Source organism: Solanum pennellii, chromosome 9 (assembly GCF_001406875.1).
Source record: "Solanum pennellii chromosome 9, SPENNV200".
NCBI lineage: Eukaryota > Viridiplantae > Streptophyta > Magnoliopsida > Solanales > Solanaceae > Solanum > Solanum pennellii.
The window spans coordinates 3,366,414-3,383,475 of record NC_028645.1 but is presented as its reverse complement, the minus strand read 5'-3'; the positions used below and the strand labels follow the sequence as shown (position 1 = coordinate 3,383,475).

General features: G+C 37.3%; 2 protein-coding genes across 2 annotated transcripts in view; both read left to right on the top strand.

Moving 5' to 3' along the window:
• Positions 1-14,617, top strand: part of LOC107031346 — a 21,825-nt gene extending 7,208 nt beyond the window's left edge. The window contains exons 6-17 of the mRNA XM_015232671.2: positions 1,679-2,281; positions 2,387-3,130; positions 4,395-4,679; positions 5,696-5,851; positions 7,512-7,927; positions 8,162-8,600; positions 8,856-9,182; positions 9,977-10,748; positions 10,828-10,886; positions 12,308-12,790; positions 13,359-13,397; positions 14,183-14,617. Coding sequence (XP_015088157.1) covers positions 1,679-2,281; positions 2,387-3,130; positions 4,395-4,679; positions 5,696-5,851; positions 7,512-7,927; positions 8,162-8,600; positions 8,856-9,182; positions 9,977-10,748; positions 10,828-10,886; positions 12,308-12,790; positions 13,359-13,397; positions 14,183-14,368 — 4,509 coding nt within the window. The 3' untranslated portion in view covers positions 14,369-14,617. The remainder of the gene's footprint in view (positions 1-1,678; positions 2,282-2,386; positions 3,131-4,394; positions 4,680-5,695; positions 5,852-7,511; positions 7,928-8,161; positions 8,601-8,855; positions 9,183-9,976; positions 10,749-10,827; positions 10,887-12,307; positions 12,791-13,358; positions 13,398-14,182) is intronic.
• Positions 14,618-14,731: 114 nt separating this feature from the next.
• LOC107029306 (putative pentatricopeptide repeat-containing protein At3g08820) lies at positions 14,732-16,925 on the top strand. Its single transcript, XM_015230689.2, has one exon. It carries the CDS (start codon positions 14,767-14,769, stop codon positions 16,828-16,830), a length of 2,064 nt encoding a protein of 687 aa, XP_015086175.1. The 5' UTR covers positions 14,732-14,766; the 3' UTR covers positions 16,831-16,925.
• Positions 16,926-17,062: the final 137 nt, after the last annotated feature.

Genomic DNA, 17,062 nt, shown 5'->3' with positions numbered 1-17,062 from the left:
ATATATATATATATATATATATATATATATGTATGTATGTATTTTTGCTCCATTTGCACCTTTTTTCATTAAAGCCCACAATTTATTTGCGCTAAAAGCTCCAACAGACCTCAGAGATTTTTTGCGCTTTTGCTTTGGATAATACTGCTCACAAATCACAATGTTGGTTGAATATGAATATTATTGGGCAGGTTGGGTTATGATCCACAATTCAATCCATCTTGACCTAACCCATTTTGACCCAAATTAATTTTGTGCTGGTTGGATTACTATCCGTTTATTAACTAACTCGTTTTGACTTGCCCAAATTTAATCCAACCTGCTCATTTGAGTTTTGACACACAAAAGTAGAACCAACTTTTCTGTTCTGGGGAAGAAGTTACAAATTTCTGATTGCATACTCTCTCTATTTTGGTGGTGTAAAGAGAATTGAATAGAGGAAGTAGATTAACTTGTAGACTTCTTAGGTGCCTTTTCGGGGATGCCTCTGGGAGCTAAAAGCAGGTGTATAGGTATTTGGAATGGGTTGATTGAAAAGTGTGCAAGAAAATTGGTGAATAGGAAGAGCCAATATCTTTCCCTAGGGGGAAGACTAACACTTGTTAATAGTGTCTTGGATTCTATGCCTACTTATATGATGTCCCTTTTTCCTATTCCTGATGGAGTGACTGATAGACTGGATGCTCTAAGAAGAAACTTTCTATGAGAAGGCAACAGTGAGACAAAAAATTTCACCTGGTTAAATGGAAAGCCTTGATTGGGAATAAACAAGCTGGAGGTCTATGGGTGAGAAACTTGAAGACTCAAAATCAATCTATACTAATGAAATCGCTCTGTAGGCTAACCTCCAGTGAACAAGCATTATGGAAGGAGGTGATTTAGGCCAAATATGAAATGGAAGATCACTGGTCAACTAATATGGTGACCAACACTTATGGAACCAGCCTTTGGAGAGCCATAAGGAATCTCTGGCCAAAACTTAGAGGGAACTGCAAAATCAAGATTGGAAATGGTGTGAAGGTCTTCTTTTGGGAAGATAGTTGGCTGGAACAAGGTCCTTAAAAACCCCTTTCCCTAATGTGTTCATCCTCAACCAACAACAGAGGGCTACTGTGGCAGTGGTTTGAGCTTGGGACTTCCATTTTGGAGGTCTCAAGTTCGAAACCCCTTGCCAGCGAAAGCAAGGGGTTTGCCTTCTGGGTCGAGCTCGTCGCACAAGGCTTGCCTAGTGCAGGTTACCTCTCCTATGTGGTTTGCGAGCTATTGCATAGGAGCGGGGGTTTTACCCTGTGCGCACCCAAAGGATAGTGGCTGTGGGTTTCCTTTGTCATAAAAAAAAAAAAACTAAGGATGGAATCTGAGGTTTGGTTAGTTTAGCTACAAAAATAAATATATTGCAAAAGGTTTGGTTAATATCCAGAGTTCTGTAGAATTCTACTACTATCTGGATCTCCCAATCATTAAAAGGCTTTCTATAAGTAGCAATTATTTATTTTGTTTTACATTTATGCCTCTTTTAAGATTGCTTTTCAGTTATAAGGTATGAAACACATTTGTTGATTGGATTCATGTATTTGTGTGTGCATTTGACTTTTCAAATATGTATCTTATGCGAGGGTTCCTTCAGATATACATATGTGATATCAAAACTTTCCTTGCCATTATAATGTTTTTTCAGGTATGCAAAAGGCTGGGATTAAGCAATAAACAACACTACAATCGGCTGTTTGATATTGTTCATAGATTCGGAATACATATGGAGCCAGAACTCATGAACAAAGCCAAGGTTTACCGACTCTGGACACCTGGAAACCATAATCCTGGAGCTTCACCTATCACTCTGAATAAACCAGTAGTAGACCCTTCCGAAATTTCTGGCTGCCCTCCACTTGGAACACACAGAGAAATTCAAGAGAACTCAGCATTAGCCAGACAAGATGTGGATGCTTCAGTTCCTGAAGGTAATGGTGGTGCTAATAGCCAAAGTGTAAGCACAGGAACTTCCCCAGAAGTTTCTGATGGCTTGGTGCTGGATGAAAAGAATGGATCTGTCCCAGTTTGTCTGAGCAGTTCACTGGACTCGACCATCAAGGTAAGCAGTACCACTTCTGATGCAGAGTTGCAGATAGTGAGTGCAGCAGCATCATATGTTGCGCCAGAAGATGCTCTGGCTCTTGCTGTGCCGACGCCTCCAAGACGCCGATCTTATCCGAGGTATCCCTGTCTCACACTGGAAGCAACCAGTGCAAAGAGGGAGCAGAGGATACTTAAATTTCTACAGGTGTTTTTATTTGCCCATTCTTTTTAAGCTCTTCTGTTTGTTAGGATATTGCTACAAATTATATTGCTACAGATAAAGGATCACAAATATATTTTCTTTAATCAGGAGGAGAAGTTCCTGGTCAAATCAGAGCTATACAGACGGCTTCAGGATCTTGAGAAGGAGAAGACGACAGAGACAGACAGAAAGACCTTAGATCGTTGTCTGAATAAGCTCTTGCAAGGAGGACATTGTAAACTTATCGTTGCTTATGTCCCTGTTCTAACAAATTGTAACCACAGTCGTAAGATACAGGTTGTTTTGCATCCTTCAGTTTCTAGCGTATCTGCGGAACAGATTCATGAGAGATTCAGGTCTTTTGAAACATACATCCGCACTCAAGCTTCTTCTCAATTGAAAAAGGGAGAGCCATTTCCTCAACTGAATGATGTCACCAGGACACATCAAAGCACAAAATTGAACCAAGCTGAGCGAGCTGAAGCTATGCGTACAAATGGATATGTACTGGCCAAGATGGTTCGCACAAAGATTTTTCACATTTATCTATGGGAATATGTGAACAGTTCGCCTGGTCGTGAAGATGTTTTGTCATCTTTTAAAGATGGTCATTACCTGAAAAATCCTCATAGTACATCTAAATTAATTGATCTAAATGCAGCTATTAAGGCCATGCCGCTTGAACTGTTCTTACAAGTTGTTGGCTCTACTCAAAAGTTTGAGGATACGATTGAGAAATGTAAAAAGGGGTTTCGCCTTTCTGATCTTCCTCTGTTGGAGTACAAGCATCTGATGGATATCCGAGCAACTGGACGACTATCATCATTGATTGACATTTTGCGACGTTTGAAGGTACAATGAATTTTACTGTGAGAATTTAAATTGTTGATGCTTGGAACCGTGTGGTTAGTGGAAAGGCTTAGACTATTAAGATATGAATGTTGCTACTGGAAATAGGAGTTCATTGTTTTCCCAAAAGACGAAGTTTCTTCTATATACATGCCTTATTTCTAGAGGAGCAGAAATGTTATCCAGCTGTTTTGCTGGAGTTCACTTACAATCTCCATTATCAACTTGATGTATTCCTGATGCTTTTTCAATAAAAGAGGATAATCCTATGGCTATTGTAGACATCCTAGGATCCTTATAAGAATTGGGGGGGGGGGGGGTTCTAGTGGTAGTTTTGCTTTTTTCTTTATCTTTTTGTTTGATAGGCACACTCCTGTGGTGTAGGCTATGCTGTAAATTTCTGGTTACTAGCTTTGGGCTGATGATCAATATACAAAACGTTACTTTTATAAAAAAGAGAGCATAGTGTAGTTCAGGTTGTTTGTAGAGAACCTGATACATAAAATTCAGTCACCTGTAGCTCTTGACTAATTCAAAAATTATTTAAGGAAGAACCTTGATGAGAGTGAAAATTGTTTTCTTTGTAACTTTCCCAGCAACGTTCTTTTTGCTGGTATATCTAATGTATAAAGTTAGTCTTTTCCGATAAAAAGAAAAGTTGTTAGCTTCCACAATATTTAGAGCCTGTGGAGTACTCAAAGAAATAGCAGTTTTTGTAGTTGAAATCTGTTTGCGACACTTGTAGGACGTCTAATAGGTATTGAGTTTCAGGATTCCTGATGATGCTTTCAGTTTGGTGTTATGTGGTATATCCCCTCTCTCCAATAAAGAAAAGAACACAAGAGAAAGAGTCAGAAATTATAATTGGTGCTAACTGCCTGAAAACATATCTCTCTCTGTGAAATACATTCTTACTGGTCATTACTTTAAACGGAATCCCAAAGTTCCAATAACTAGTGCAAAAGCTGGCTATGTTGCTTGGACTCTTAAAAACTGTCAACTGATGCATGTTGAATTCTCCAAAAGTAGTGCATTCATGGAGGATCCGACACAGGTGCTGCAACTTTTTTGAAGAGTCTGAGAAACATAAAAAACTGGTAATCGTAGTTCACTCTCTGGAAGAGAAAAAGCTTCGTATATCGGAAAATCAAAAGTGACTTATGGAATTCAATGTATTGAACTTCTTCCTACTCTTGTGTCTGTAAGAGTTTATGGTAGTTGTTTATTGATGCAACAGTTAATTGGTTGTGTATTTTTCCTATGGCAGTTGATTAGGCTTGTATGCGGTGGACATCCAGAAAACACTGCAGATCTCCCTCATACTACTCTGACTCACACATTGGAGCTTAAACCTTACATTGAGGAACCTGTTTGCTTAGTGGGTTCATCTCATTCTATTCATTGTCCAGATCTTCGCCCTCAAATCAGACATGATTTTGTTCTTTCAAGTAAAAAAGCTGTTGAGGAATACTGGAACACTTTGGAGTATTGCTATTCTGCTAGTGATCGTAAAGCCGCTTTGCATGCATTCCCTGGCTGCTCAGTTAATGAGGTTTAATTCTTTCTATTTTCTTTGTCTTTCAGTGACTACTTTGAATTTCCATTCTTTGAGCATAGTGGATGTCCACGGGAAAGGCCAGACCACAGTAAGTCTGTATTTGATGCAGGATTACCTTGCATTTCTAGAAGAGGCTGTTATAATCTTTCTACAATTGAGTATTTGATCTACCTGAAGTGGTATCTTCAGCTTTTAAAGGACATAACAACTCGAGTAATGGCCAAGAGTTGACAATATTTCATGCAACAAAATGTGTAAAGCCAAGGGCCTTAATTAGCCAACTTATGATGAAGTCGTGCACTTAATAGCATGTCTAATTTCTGTAGAGTTCGATTGCATCCTTGAAATGGTTAAGAACGTGGGGAAATTTCTTGTTGTACTTCTATTTCTCTATGATTTGTTATTTACTTATTTATTATTGAAAAAAATACTCTCTTTCTTCTGTTATACATGGCAGCCGCAATAGGAGTTCAAAATGTTACTGTGAGTCTGTGACTTGAATATTATATTTGCTAAGTGTTGAAGAAAAATATTGAAGTAATGGTTGAAGAGTTACCTTGATAGAGAAACCATCAAGTCAAAGTTTGAATATTGAATTGTAGTGCTTTGAATTATTTAAAGTTGTGAAATTTGTATAGAAATGGATCTGGTGTTGAGCCTTTGGCCCAAAATAGAAAGTAATAAGGATGAGTAGTTTTTCTTTGATTTGTTAATTTGGAGGAATAAAGTGGATTGTCATGCAAGATACTTCTATGCCTATCCTAAAGAAAGATTGTCTTTTAGAACTTTCATTTGTTTATATAATAAGATGGTTTGCTTTACTTGGTTAGTCTCTTGCTCTTTTGCATGTTTGATGCTTCTTCATTCTAAAGAACTTGCTGCTGAATGAGTATTATATTTGGAGTACTTTTGTTTCATCTTCTGTTGCATTGTATTTAGGCTATCTGTCCCTCTTGATTATTTATTCTCAGTTTCTGTTTGTACTGAGAGGGAAGTAAAATGTTGGTCAGGTATTTCATTTCCGATCATGGGCCTCAATCAGAGTTATGACAGCTGATCAACGGGCTGAACTCCTTAAGCGTGTTATTAACGATGGCCCACAGAGGAAACTTTCATTCAAGGAATGTGAGGAGATTGCTAAAGATCTAAATTTGACTTTGGAGCAGGTTCTTCTGTGTTCTCTTTGCCGCTCTCTGACTTACAATAAGAAAATTATTTAATAAACTTACAGGACATCTGGAAGCTGAATCTGTTAAAAAGTATTGATTTGGTAGTTTATCTAACTTATCTGATGATTAGATATTATGAGATCATTTAGTAACTGTTTGGCTTTCATCAACTCGTTTCTTTTAATGGGATGCCAGGAATGTAGTTCTGTTCTTGGCATTTGGAGAACTCATTTACATAAAAGTAGACATCTCCGATTTTGTTCGTTTCCAGCGTAAAATCATGTCAAGTCTTCCTCCGCATTTTTTGGTTTTGAATTGTATGTGTTTATGTTGTGATGCTGCTTAAGAAACTTCATGCGCAACATAGTCTTTCCTCTTTAGTTTACTTATTTTGTTGGCCATCTTCTTCCAGTAGTGTTAAAATCTGGATCCACTTGTAAGCCTATAAAACAGAGTTGCTGAGGCATATATATTGGGAAATATGCTGCTGGCGAACTGACTGATTCTAGGTTAACAATTTATTGTTGGAAACCAGGCTTTCCAGATTAATGACTTGCTCGAATGTCACTGTTTAATTGCAGTTCTGCCATAAAATAAGATAGTTGCCATTTTCACGTACTACTAGATGAGTAAAGCTGAATTAGTTTGGTATTGGAAGGTTAAAGAGGGGAAATAATAGAAAACACAAAAAATGTTGAAGATACACCCAAGCTACTAGGCTAAGGGATAGAAGGAATTTTACCAGTGTTAATCTGAAAAAGGATATAGAGGAGTTGCTGCTGATTTGTAAAAAGAGAGAAGGAAGAAAAAGGTGAGTCGAAAACAACAAAGCAAAAAAAATAAAAAATGGATAAGAGATGAGGTGGCAGTTGTTGTTGACTTTGTAAAGGACTTCTAGTTAGACACATAAGGCCAGCACTCACTGATAAAATAAAGGTCAATATTGTACTTAATAATCTACACTCCTGACTATATATCTCTGTTAAGGGAGCAATAGTACTGCTCTTAATTATGTTTTGTGCTCCTGACTCGAACACGTGCATGTTTGAGGGAAGCCACATCATTGTCATACAAATAAAAGAAGATGCATAGAAAATCATCATGTTAAAGGACCAAAGATTGCTTACGAGGGGCCATGAGTAAGGGATCTGTGTTGCCTTCAAATTTTTCCTACATCAGTTTATTACTAAATCTGTCACAAACAAGCAGCATGGTAGAAATCAGCTTCTATTTGCTATATACACAGTGAACTCTCACTTTCTTGTTGCTCAACTTGATGAATTTGAAACTTCATCCTTTAAATTAGGGAGCACGTTTAAATGATGAATCAGTGAATGCATCAAACAACACCTACTGGTCACTTTTGCATGCATGAAAAGCTAGAGTAGTTTTCCATTAGAAATCGTCTTGATTGGTACTCTCTTATGTAATGACTGGAGAAATTCTTCTAGACCTTAAGAGATTCTTATTTTTTGAAGGAAACTCTGTTTGTTTAAACAATATTTAATTAAATTTGTTTTTAAACAGTCGCATTCTCGGGGAAAGATCATTCTTACCTGTCACTGGAAAAAAAGAAAGAAGCTTTTTCCAATACTGATGTCTCATTTATATCATTGAAGTTCCTACATTTTTCAGTCAGGTTACTGTTCACTTGCAGGTCCTTCGTGTCTATCATGATAAACGACAACGACGACTTACCAGCTTTGATCGAGCTTCAGATGCTGGAAAGGGCGAAATTCAGCCGCATCAAGGTACACCTACATTTTCTCCAAAGAAAAGGAAAAGACCTGTAACAAGGAAATCTTCAAAGCCTACAGAGGCTGGTACCGAGTTTGGACAGCCCCAGCCATTGAGCCAGATATTCAACGAGGAGCAAAGCTCTTTCCCGTCTACTTCATGTGCACAGACATGCAGCTTGGAGGGATATCACCTTCGAGATGACGTGATAGCTGCTGAAGAGTCAGAATTACCTGAAGATGATGGGGTAGGACGTGCTTTTCTTGATAAAATTGCCTTGTCAAGAGCGAAGCCTACACGCAAGGGAAGGTTCTGGTGGACAGATGATGTAGATAGGTAAATCTTATGAATTATTCCTACCTCATGAGGTCAATAACCAAATGGCTGGTTGGTATGAACAGATCTTTTTCAGAAGTTCCTGATGATAATAAGATTTTTGAGCTTAAATTCTTGTCATCTAATTGGTGATTTACTGCTACACCCTTAATGCTACCCATGGTATCCTGTTGCCCGGATCTATTTGTATGTTTAAGCTTATTACTTGGATTACATGAGAAACTTTATGTACAGGCAACTGGTGATCGAATATGCAAGACACAGAGCTTCTCTTGGAGCAAAATTCAATCGTGTAGACTGGGGAAAGCTTCATAATCTTCCAGCACCGCCTGATGCCTGCAGAAGGAGAATGGCATTATTGAGAACAAATCGGCAGTTCAGAAAATCTATTACGAGACTGTGTAACGTGCTTAGTCAGCGTTATGTGGATTACCTTGAGAAATCCAAAGATAAACAATTGAACCATGAGGGTCATCAAGCAACACAGTGTTCTTGTCTTAAAAATACCTCGAACTTCCTCGCTCAAGATCCATGGGATAACTTTGATGATGCCGATATAAAATTGGCCCTCGAAGATGCTCTGCGTTACAAAAAGATATCCAAATCGGAGACCTTCAAAGATGTTCAGCCTTTCTTTGATAACAACTCAGATGTTAATACTGATGAAAGAGATGTGAGACTCATGCTTTCTTGTCAGTTATTTCATGAACTTCTGTGGCATGAATTAGTTGTTAATTACTTAGATTTAGGCCTTAGCATTTCAACAAAAATATCAGCAACTTGAGGTGCCGGCACTTTCTGTAGGTTGTTTGCAGAAGTGTAGCTTATCTGGTTTTCTGAAGAAACTGTGACTAACTCAATTTTTTTCTTTACAAGATTGTTATTTGAATTTTGTATTTCATTTGTTTGATGTTCCCTTCTCTTTCAGGTTTCTTGTGGTCCTCAGTCAGTTTTACCAGTTTCTTGTGGCCAATATGTTGATAATTTTAGTGAAAATACTGAAGATTCTGGTACACCAATAAGCTCAAATAGGATCGCTCAGAAGTATGTGAATCTTACTATTGGTGGCATCCCCGTCAGTAAACGATTATATGAATCAGCAGCAGTTGCTAATGCTGCAGAGCTATTTAAGCTCATCTTTCTCTGTAGCTCAAAATCTCCACTTGTGCCAACCTTGCTTGCTGAAACTTTAAGGCGCTATTCTGAGCATGATCTTTTTGCTGCTTTCAACTACCTCAGGGAGAAAAAAGTTTTGGTAAATCTTGTTTTGTACTACTATGTATTTAGATGCTGGCCTTGGTACATTTTTTAATTGTCTCTCCATGTCAATTTATGTGATGATATTTCTGTTTAGAGATGTTCAAAATACTTTATATGATTCCATTACATATACTAGTCTAATGTTCATCAATTTTCAAAAATTTAATTTCATCAAACAATTGAAATTATTTTGTACTTTTATGTGATGTAGGACTAGCTTTTCATTCATCACCATAATATTTTTTTTTTTGACAAAGGTAACAAGTGTTTGTATAAATCTTCAGCACTAAGGCTGGGGTCCCAAAAAAATTACATCACAGAACTAATTATAACTGAGTAGGCTCAGCAACCCAAAAAAAATCTATCTCTAGATCCTATCTCATCTTACAAGGATCCTAAGATGTCTACAATCGCTACAGGATCATCTATACAGGATCACCATAATATTTTCTTCCACTTCAGTTAGTATAGTATATTTATATAAGTCAAATATATGTCTTAAATTTTGTGCTAGTCAAATGCCATATAAAAATACAGGAGTATAAATTTACAGCTTGTTTTTTTACAAGTAATCGGTCTTCACTTATGTCCTATAACTATAAACGTAAACTACTTCATCAAAACTATAAACGTAAACTAAATGAAATTCACTATCATTTTCTTCAGTAGGTGCAACTGTTGCTACAAAGACCCATCCTGTGTCTTGACCTATAATTAGAAAAAGATTTGTCTTCATCTGTTGTTTTCTCCTGCAAATATTTCCTAAGCTTTAAAAATTTCTCCTTGCAGATTGGTGGCCATTCCAATTGTCCTTTTGTCCTTTCTCAAACCTTCTTGAATTGTATAGAATTTTCTCCATTCCCAAGTGATACCGGAAAAAGAGCTGCTAAGTTTGCTAGCTGGCTTTGTGAAAGAGAGAAGGAATTGATTGCTGAAGGGGTGGATCTTCCAACAGATTTGCAGTGTGGAGATGTTTACCACCTTCTTGCTCTGCTTTCTTCAGGAGAACTATCTATTGCACCATGCCTACCCGATGAAGGTGTTGGAGAGGTTGAGGACTCCCGGACATCTAAACGCAAGAATGATGACAGTGAATTTTCTGACAGTGACAGGTATAAAAAGCTGAAAACTTCAATGGCCAGTGATAGTGAGCTTTGCTCACGCCGGGCAAAAGGTTTTCCAGGAATTAGGTTGTGCTTGAGGCATGCTACACTTTCAAGAATAAAAATTATGGATTTACTCAAAGACAGTGATAACTATACTTGTGCACAATCTGTTAAAGATCATCAAGCCGCTGATATTGGCAGTGTCTCATTCGACTCAGATGACCAAGTAAATGAACTTCATGATAGCGGGGTCCCATATACCACAGTTTCTCCGACCGAGTCACCATGGCAAGCCATGACGACCTATGTTGAACGTGTTTGTTCCTTTGGTTCTTGTGTGGAACAGAACTCTCTGGTATATCCGGAAATGTTTAGATCTGTTTATTCAGCTATCCAAGTGGCTGGTGACCAAGGTTTGTGCATGAAAGATATCTCAAGGATTCTAAAGATGCAAGGTATCTAACCACAAACCTACAAGGTCTTCTAACCCCGCCATTTAAATACTCATTGCTTCTATTTATTTATTTTTTACAGATAAAAAGCTTTCTGAAGCTGTCATTGAGGTGCTAGAAGCATTTGGACGAGTTGTGAAGGTGCGTCTGAATTAACAATTAGCTATCTTCCCTTGTTGTTTGCACCATCTGATGAAGTTGAATGCACCTGCATTGAGTTATGAAAGAATTCTGATGAAATCCTCAGTTATAGTTTATCTGATGTTATTTTTGTGAAATAAGACTTCTCACTCATTTACTGAATAGGAAATATTAGTAAATGGATTGTTTTAAAAAGAGTCTTTCTTGTAGAAGAAATAGAAGCTGTTGGTTCATTTGCTTTTAAAATGGATACTTGTAATGGTATGGTCAATGTGGATTCACTTGTGTTGAGTGTAAACTAGTTTTGCCTGAAACTCCTCTAGGTCTCTTCATTGTGTGTTTTACTTTTCTGTGTAGAGTGTTTGTCTTGTCACTTGTGCGTTGAATCTTGAGAATTTACTTCATATGACACTGACTGATTGCTCCTGAAAACAGATGGATATTACATTGAAATTCCCCATAGCCCCCAAATTGTGTTGTAATTAGAATAATGGCATATTTGGTATGTTTTAACATGAATATGTTGGTTTAAAGTGTCAAATGATACTTCCTTTGTCCCATTTTGTGTGGCACCCTTTCCTTTGTGGTCTGTCCCCAAAAAAATGTCACCTTACTATAATTATAAACAATTTTAACTTTTAAATTCCTCTTTTACCCTTAATGAAATGAAACTCAGCTACACAAATATGTAAGGACTGTTTTAAACCACAAGTTTCAAAAGTCTTCCTTTTTTTCTTAAACACCGTGCCAAGTCAAAGGGTGTCACATAAAATGGGATAGAGGGAGTATTAAGAAAATTGTTGTTTATATAAAGAATCTACCGTACATCGCCTGATTTTTTGTTAAAGCATGATGTACAATAAAGACGGGTTGGAAAGAGAAGAAAATATGAGTTGAGAGGCCAAAATGCTTTGATGAGAGTTCTCTGATGTCTTGAGTTGGTTCAGTGATATGGAAACTTTTGTGGGTTAAAAAATGAATCATGTGACTAGGCACCCAAATTGGCATAGTTGTCATGAACATGTACTTCAAAATTCTTGTATTGTTTGTAGATTGCTCATGAGTTTAAGTTTGGTATGTTGGCGTTCTTCTCAGTTAAGTGTTAGTATTTTTAGTGTTGTGGATTAATATATCATTGAGCCACTTGTTCTATGAATAAAATTGATTTACATGCTTAATCGCTGCTGACCAGCTTCGGCAATATTGTGTGGAGGTAACCACTATAACTCAATAAGACCCATGACATTATGTATTAAGCTTGTTGTAGTTTGTTAAGCTTGTAGTTTGTTTGTTTTACATGTGGTTTGAGCAAGGAAAGATGGCACTATAGCTAGTGATATAATTAATAGAGAATGGAACAGAGTGCAGTAGAAGGCCCATCTTCTATTTAACTAATCATCTAGTGGCCACACAAAATGCAGGTCAATGCTTACGACTCTATTCGAGTGGTTGATTCTTTATATCGTTCCAAGTACTTTTTGATTCCAGTGGCTGCTATTCATGAAGATGCTACGTCATCTCCTTATGAAGATTCCAAGGCTAAAACAGATGAGTCTGCTACACATAATGGAGAAAATCATAAAGATGTGGAGTTGCAGAAGGAAATACGTGGGAATTCTGATAAGGTACACAAAGTCACAATTCTTAATCTTCCTAAAGCGGTTGTTGAACCTTCAAGGGAAAAGCAAACTATCAATGAGGCAAAAGGTTGTCAGCCTACTGAAGCTAGTTCACCCACAAGAAATCACCCAGAAGAACCATATGATCTCCGCTCTACTGGTTTGCATTTGTGTAAGCCAATATTGCCTTGGCTAAATGGTGATGGTACTACAAATGAACGTGTCTACAAGGGGCTTGTACGCCGTGTTCTTGGCATAGTGATGCAAAATCCGGGAATAAAAGAGGTACGTCCTTTTACTTGCATAAAAACATATATACCTGATCATGACCAGTGAATCTGTGCAATTTAGAAGTATTACTTTCTAATTTTGTGCATAATGAATTGCTTCAAAATATTTGGGACAATTGATCCTTGTTGGTTGTAGAATAAATCAGTGAATTTCTTCTTAATTTTTTTCTAGCTCTCGTTGTTAATACAGTATCTTTTTTTTTTCATTTTTTCTTAGTCTTTAGTGCTAGGTTCATTTGCTTCTCTATCTTTTCAATGTTCTCACAGATTTTGTGCTGTGTTCTTGGGAACACCACTTCATATCGATTTGCTATGCTTCATGTCATATGGATTCATTTCCTAATGAATACTGGAACTCAATCATTGATGATTGAATCATAGGGTCATTCTTTTTCTTCATCTTGATCATTGATGAACACTGCATATTTTTCATCTTGACTGTTTTATGTACAATCCGTCCTCGTAGCAATATATATATATATATATATATATATATATATATATATATAGATACTTTTAACTTCTATTATTAGTTTCAAACTGACTTCTTAATTATTGTTCAGGGTGATATTATCTGCCACATGCATGTTCTGAATCCTCAGGTATGATATTTATTTCTGTTTCCTCAGACTTGTTTCTTCAGTCTGTTGTTTATCAGATAAAATGTAACATGAAGCAGTATCATTGTTCTTGCCCAAGAAATAATAAAATTCCAATGATCTCTTCTCCCAAGGCTCTCTTTCCATAAATGATGAGCTGCTCAAAATTTTCATGTTTTCTATTATACCAATCTGGGACTTCCTCTAGCCAGATTTATCCTTCCGAGTGCGCATTTGGAACTCCTGATGTGCCTTCTATAAACAAAGTTCATCTCCTTACCATACTTGTAGTTTCTACATACCGGGATATTTCTAGTTAGTGAGATAGTTTGCATCCTAGGCTAGGGGTGGAGTTAGAAGCTCAGCTACGGGTCGAAACCAATAGCTTTTCCTTGAATAATGTAGTTGTGTTGAGAAATTTATTAAATATGTACACATTAAATTTAGAATCTAGTTATCAACACTTCTGAAGTCATCATTCTAAAATCCAGAACCCATAAAGTTGAAATCCTGACTCTGTATCTCTTGAGGCAGAGATTTGCTGGCACCTAATGGAGATCTTAAAATTTCAACAATTATTCAAATCCTTTTGCTTGTAATGTGTTATGCGTCTCTACCTCAACGAGGTAGGGGTAACGTATGTTTACACTTTACCTACACCAGACTTCACTTTTTGAAATTACACTATGTTATGTTGTTGTGTAGTAGTAATGTTTTATGGGAATGAGATAGACAAGACACTTTTACATCTTCTCATCTGCTAAAACATTTCTTCTTGTGTCTTTCAGAGTTGCAGAAGTTTGTTAAACATGATGGTCCTGGATAACGTTATCTTTTCGCGTAAGATTCCTCAGGCAAATCCAAGCGGAGCACCAGCAATTCTGAGTAGTCTTATTGGTAGCCATTTCAAGAAACCGAAGTTAGTTTCAAGGGAACATTTCTTTGCAAACCCCTCCAGTACACACCTGTTGTAATGTTGGTAGATGTTGGATCTAGTTATTTATTTGTTTTGATCTTTTCGTTCTCTTGGTTCGTGTTTGGGACTAAGGCATAGTAGTTGTTGTTGTCATCTCATCTTTGTATAGTAATTTCTCTAGGAAAAAATTGCACAACTTTTAGCCCGTCCGATGCAGAATCGTATGTAAATGTAATTTAATAGATTTTCAAAAATCCAATAGCTTTTGCCTACTACAAGTTATTATTAACTTGTGGTTGTTATATTAGCTAGAAAAATGTTCAATTAGGAAATTTAAATACATTATTTTCACATTTACTATTTTGTACTCTAACATGAATTTAAGTTATATACAGTAGTACGGGTACAAATAATTAGAGTTGGGTCTCAATTTTCAAAACTATGGTTGTTTAAGCCATGAATACAACATTCTCAGCTGCTGCTCCCAAAGCTCTAATGGAGCTAAAAGCAGCTCTCTTCAATGGCTTCCAATCATTCAATCAACTTAAACACATTCATGCTCGCCTTATTCGTACAGGTTTTGATCAAAACAACTATCTTTTAAACTTGTTATTAAAATTTACTTTGAACAAGTTCAACAATCCAAATTATGCTAAGCTTGTATTCAATCAAGCTGAAGAACCCAACATTTTTCTTTACAATACTATGATTCGTGGGTTGGTTTCGAATAATTGTTTTCACCAATCAATTGAATTTTTCCATGGGATGAGAAATGAAGGTTTCTTGCCTAACAATTTTACTTTTCCATTCTTGTTGAAATCTTGCACGAGGTTATCAGATTTTGAATTGGGTGTTAAGGCTCATGGGCTTGTTGTTAAAGGGGGATTTGATTATGATGTGTTTGTGAAGACTGGGTTGGTTTGTTTTTATGCTAGGTGTGGGTTTCTTGATGATGCACACCAGATGTTTGATGATATTCCTGACAAGAATGTTGTATCTTGGACTGCGATAATTACGGGGTATATTGATTTTGGGAAGTTTAAGGAGGCTATTGATTTGTTTCGGAGGTCGTTGGAGATGGGTTTGAGTCCGGATAGTTTTACTCTTGTTAGGGTTTTGTCTGCGTGTAGTCGGGTAGGGGATGTTAGTGCTGGTGAGTGGATACACGGGTACGCGGTGGAGATGGGTATGGGGAGGAATGTGTTTGTTAATACTGGTTTGGTTGATATGTATGCTAAATGTGGGGAAATGGCGAAAGCTCGTGAGGTTTTTGATGAGATGGTAGAGAAGGATGTTGTGTCTTGGAGTGCTATGATACAGGGTTACGCGGTGAATGGGCTACCTAAAGAGGCGTTGGAGGTGTTTTACACGATGCAACGAGAGAATGTTAGACCGGATTGCTATTCAATGGTTGGTGTACTTTCTGCTTGTTCAAGGTTAGGAGCGTTAGAAGTTGGCGAATGGGCTAGTAAGTTGATGGACATGAATGAGTTTTTGTCTAATGCTGTTTTAGGTACAGCACTTATCGATATGTATGCTAAATGTGGACGGATGGTATCAGCTTGGGAAATCTTCAAACAAATGTTGGTGAAGGATAGAGTAATCTGGAATGCTGTTTTGTCTGGTCTTGCTATGCACGGGTACGTAAAATCTGCCTTTTGTTGTTTTGGTCAAGTAGAGAAACTTGGCATAAAACCTAACGGAAACACATTCATCGGTCTCCTTTGTGCTTGCACTCATGCTGGCCTTGTTGACGAAGGTCGTAAATATTTCCAGAGCATGACTCACTTATACTCTTTGGAACCATCAATTGAACATTATGGATGTATGGTTGATCTTCTAGGTCGAGCTGGCTTGCTGGATGAAGCTCACTCGTTGATCGAGAGTATGCCAATGAAGGCTAATGCTGTCGTTTGCGGAGCTCTGTTAAGTGGCTGCAGGTTACATCGCGATACCAAGCTGGCTGAACATGTGCTAAAGCAGTTGATTGAATTGGAACCATGGAACTCTGGTAACTATGTTCATTTATCAAACATATATGCATCTAACAATAAATGGGACGATTCAGAAAAGATGAGGTCGTCTATGAACGAAAGAAGAATGCAGAAGATACCTGCATATAGTTGGATAGAGATTGATGGAATAGTTCATGAGTTTCTTGTTGGAGATACATATCATCCAATATCAGATAACATATACGTTAAACTCGGTGAACTGAGCAAGGAGTTAAGAGAGGTAGGTTATGTTCCAAGAACAGAATACGTTCTATTTGACATCGAAGAGGAGGAGAAGGAGCATTTCGTGGGGTGTCATAGTGAGAAGCTCGCGCTTGCATATGGCTTACTAAGTACGAAACCTGGTGATGGTATCAGGATAATAAAGAATCTTCGTATCTGTGGTGATTGCCATACGTTCTTCAAGCTTGTCTCAATGATAACGGGGAGAGAAATTATCTTACGAGATAATAACCGTTTCCATTGTTTCCTTGAAGGTTCATGCTCTTGTGGCGATTACTGGTAAGACTTCAGTTGGTAATATGATGTTGCAGAAGAGAATTGAGGCCAATTGGTGCCATTCCCTTATGCAGAATACATAGACCTAATATTTATCTTTTATCAGCTCGATAAGACCAATGGGGGTGACATGAGTGGTTGATGCATAGTATCGTAATCGAGTTTATCTGAACTCAATACTTTAAGCAAGAGCATAAGTATATGTTACACAATCCACAAAGATCACTACTATTACTCAT

Bases quoted from the DNA above. Each gene is read 5' to 3' on its own strand.
- LOC107029306 (XM_015230689.2), top strand. From the start codon at position 14,767: ATGAATACAACATTCTCAGCTGCTGCTCCCAAAGCTCTAATGGAGCTA.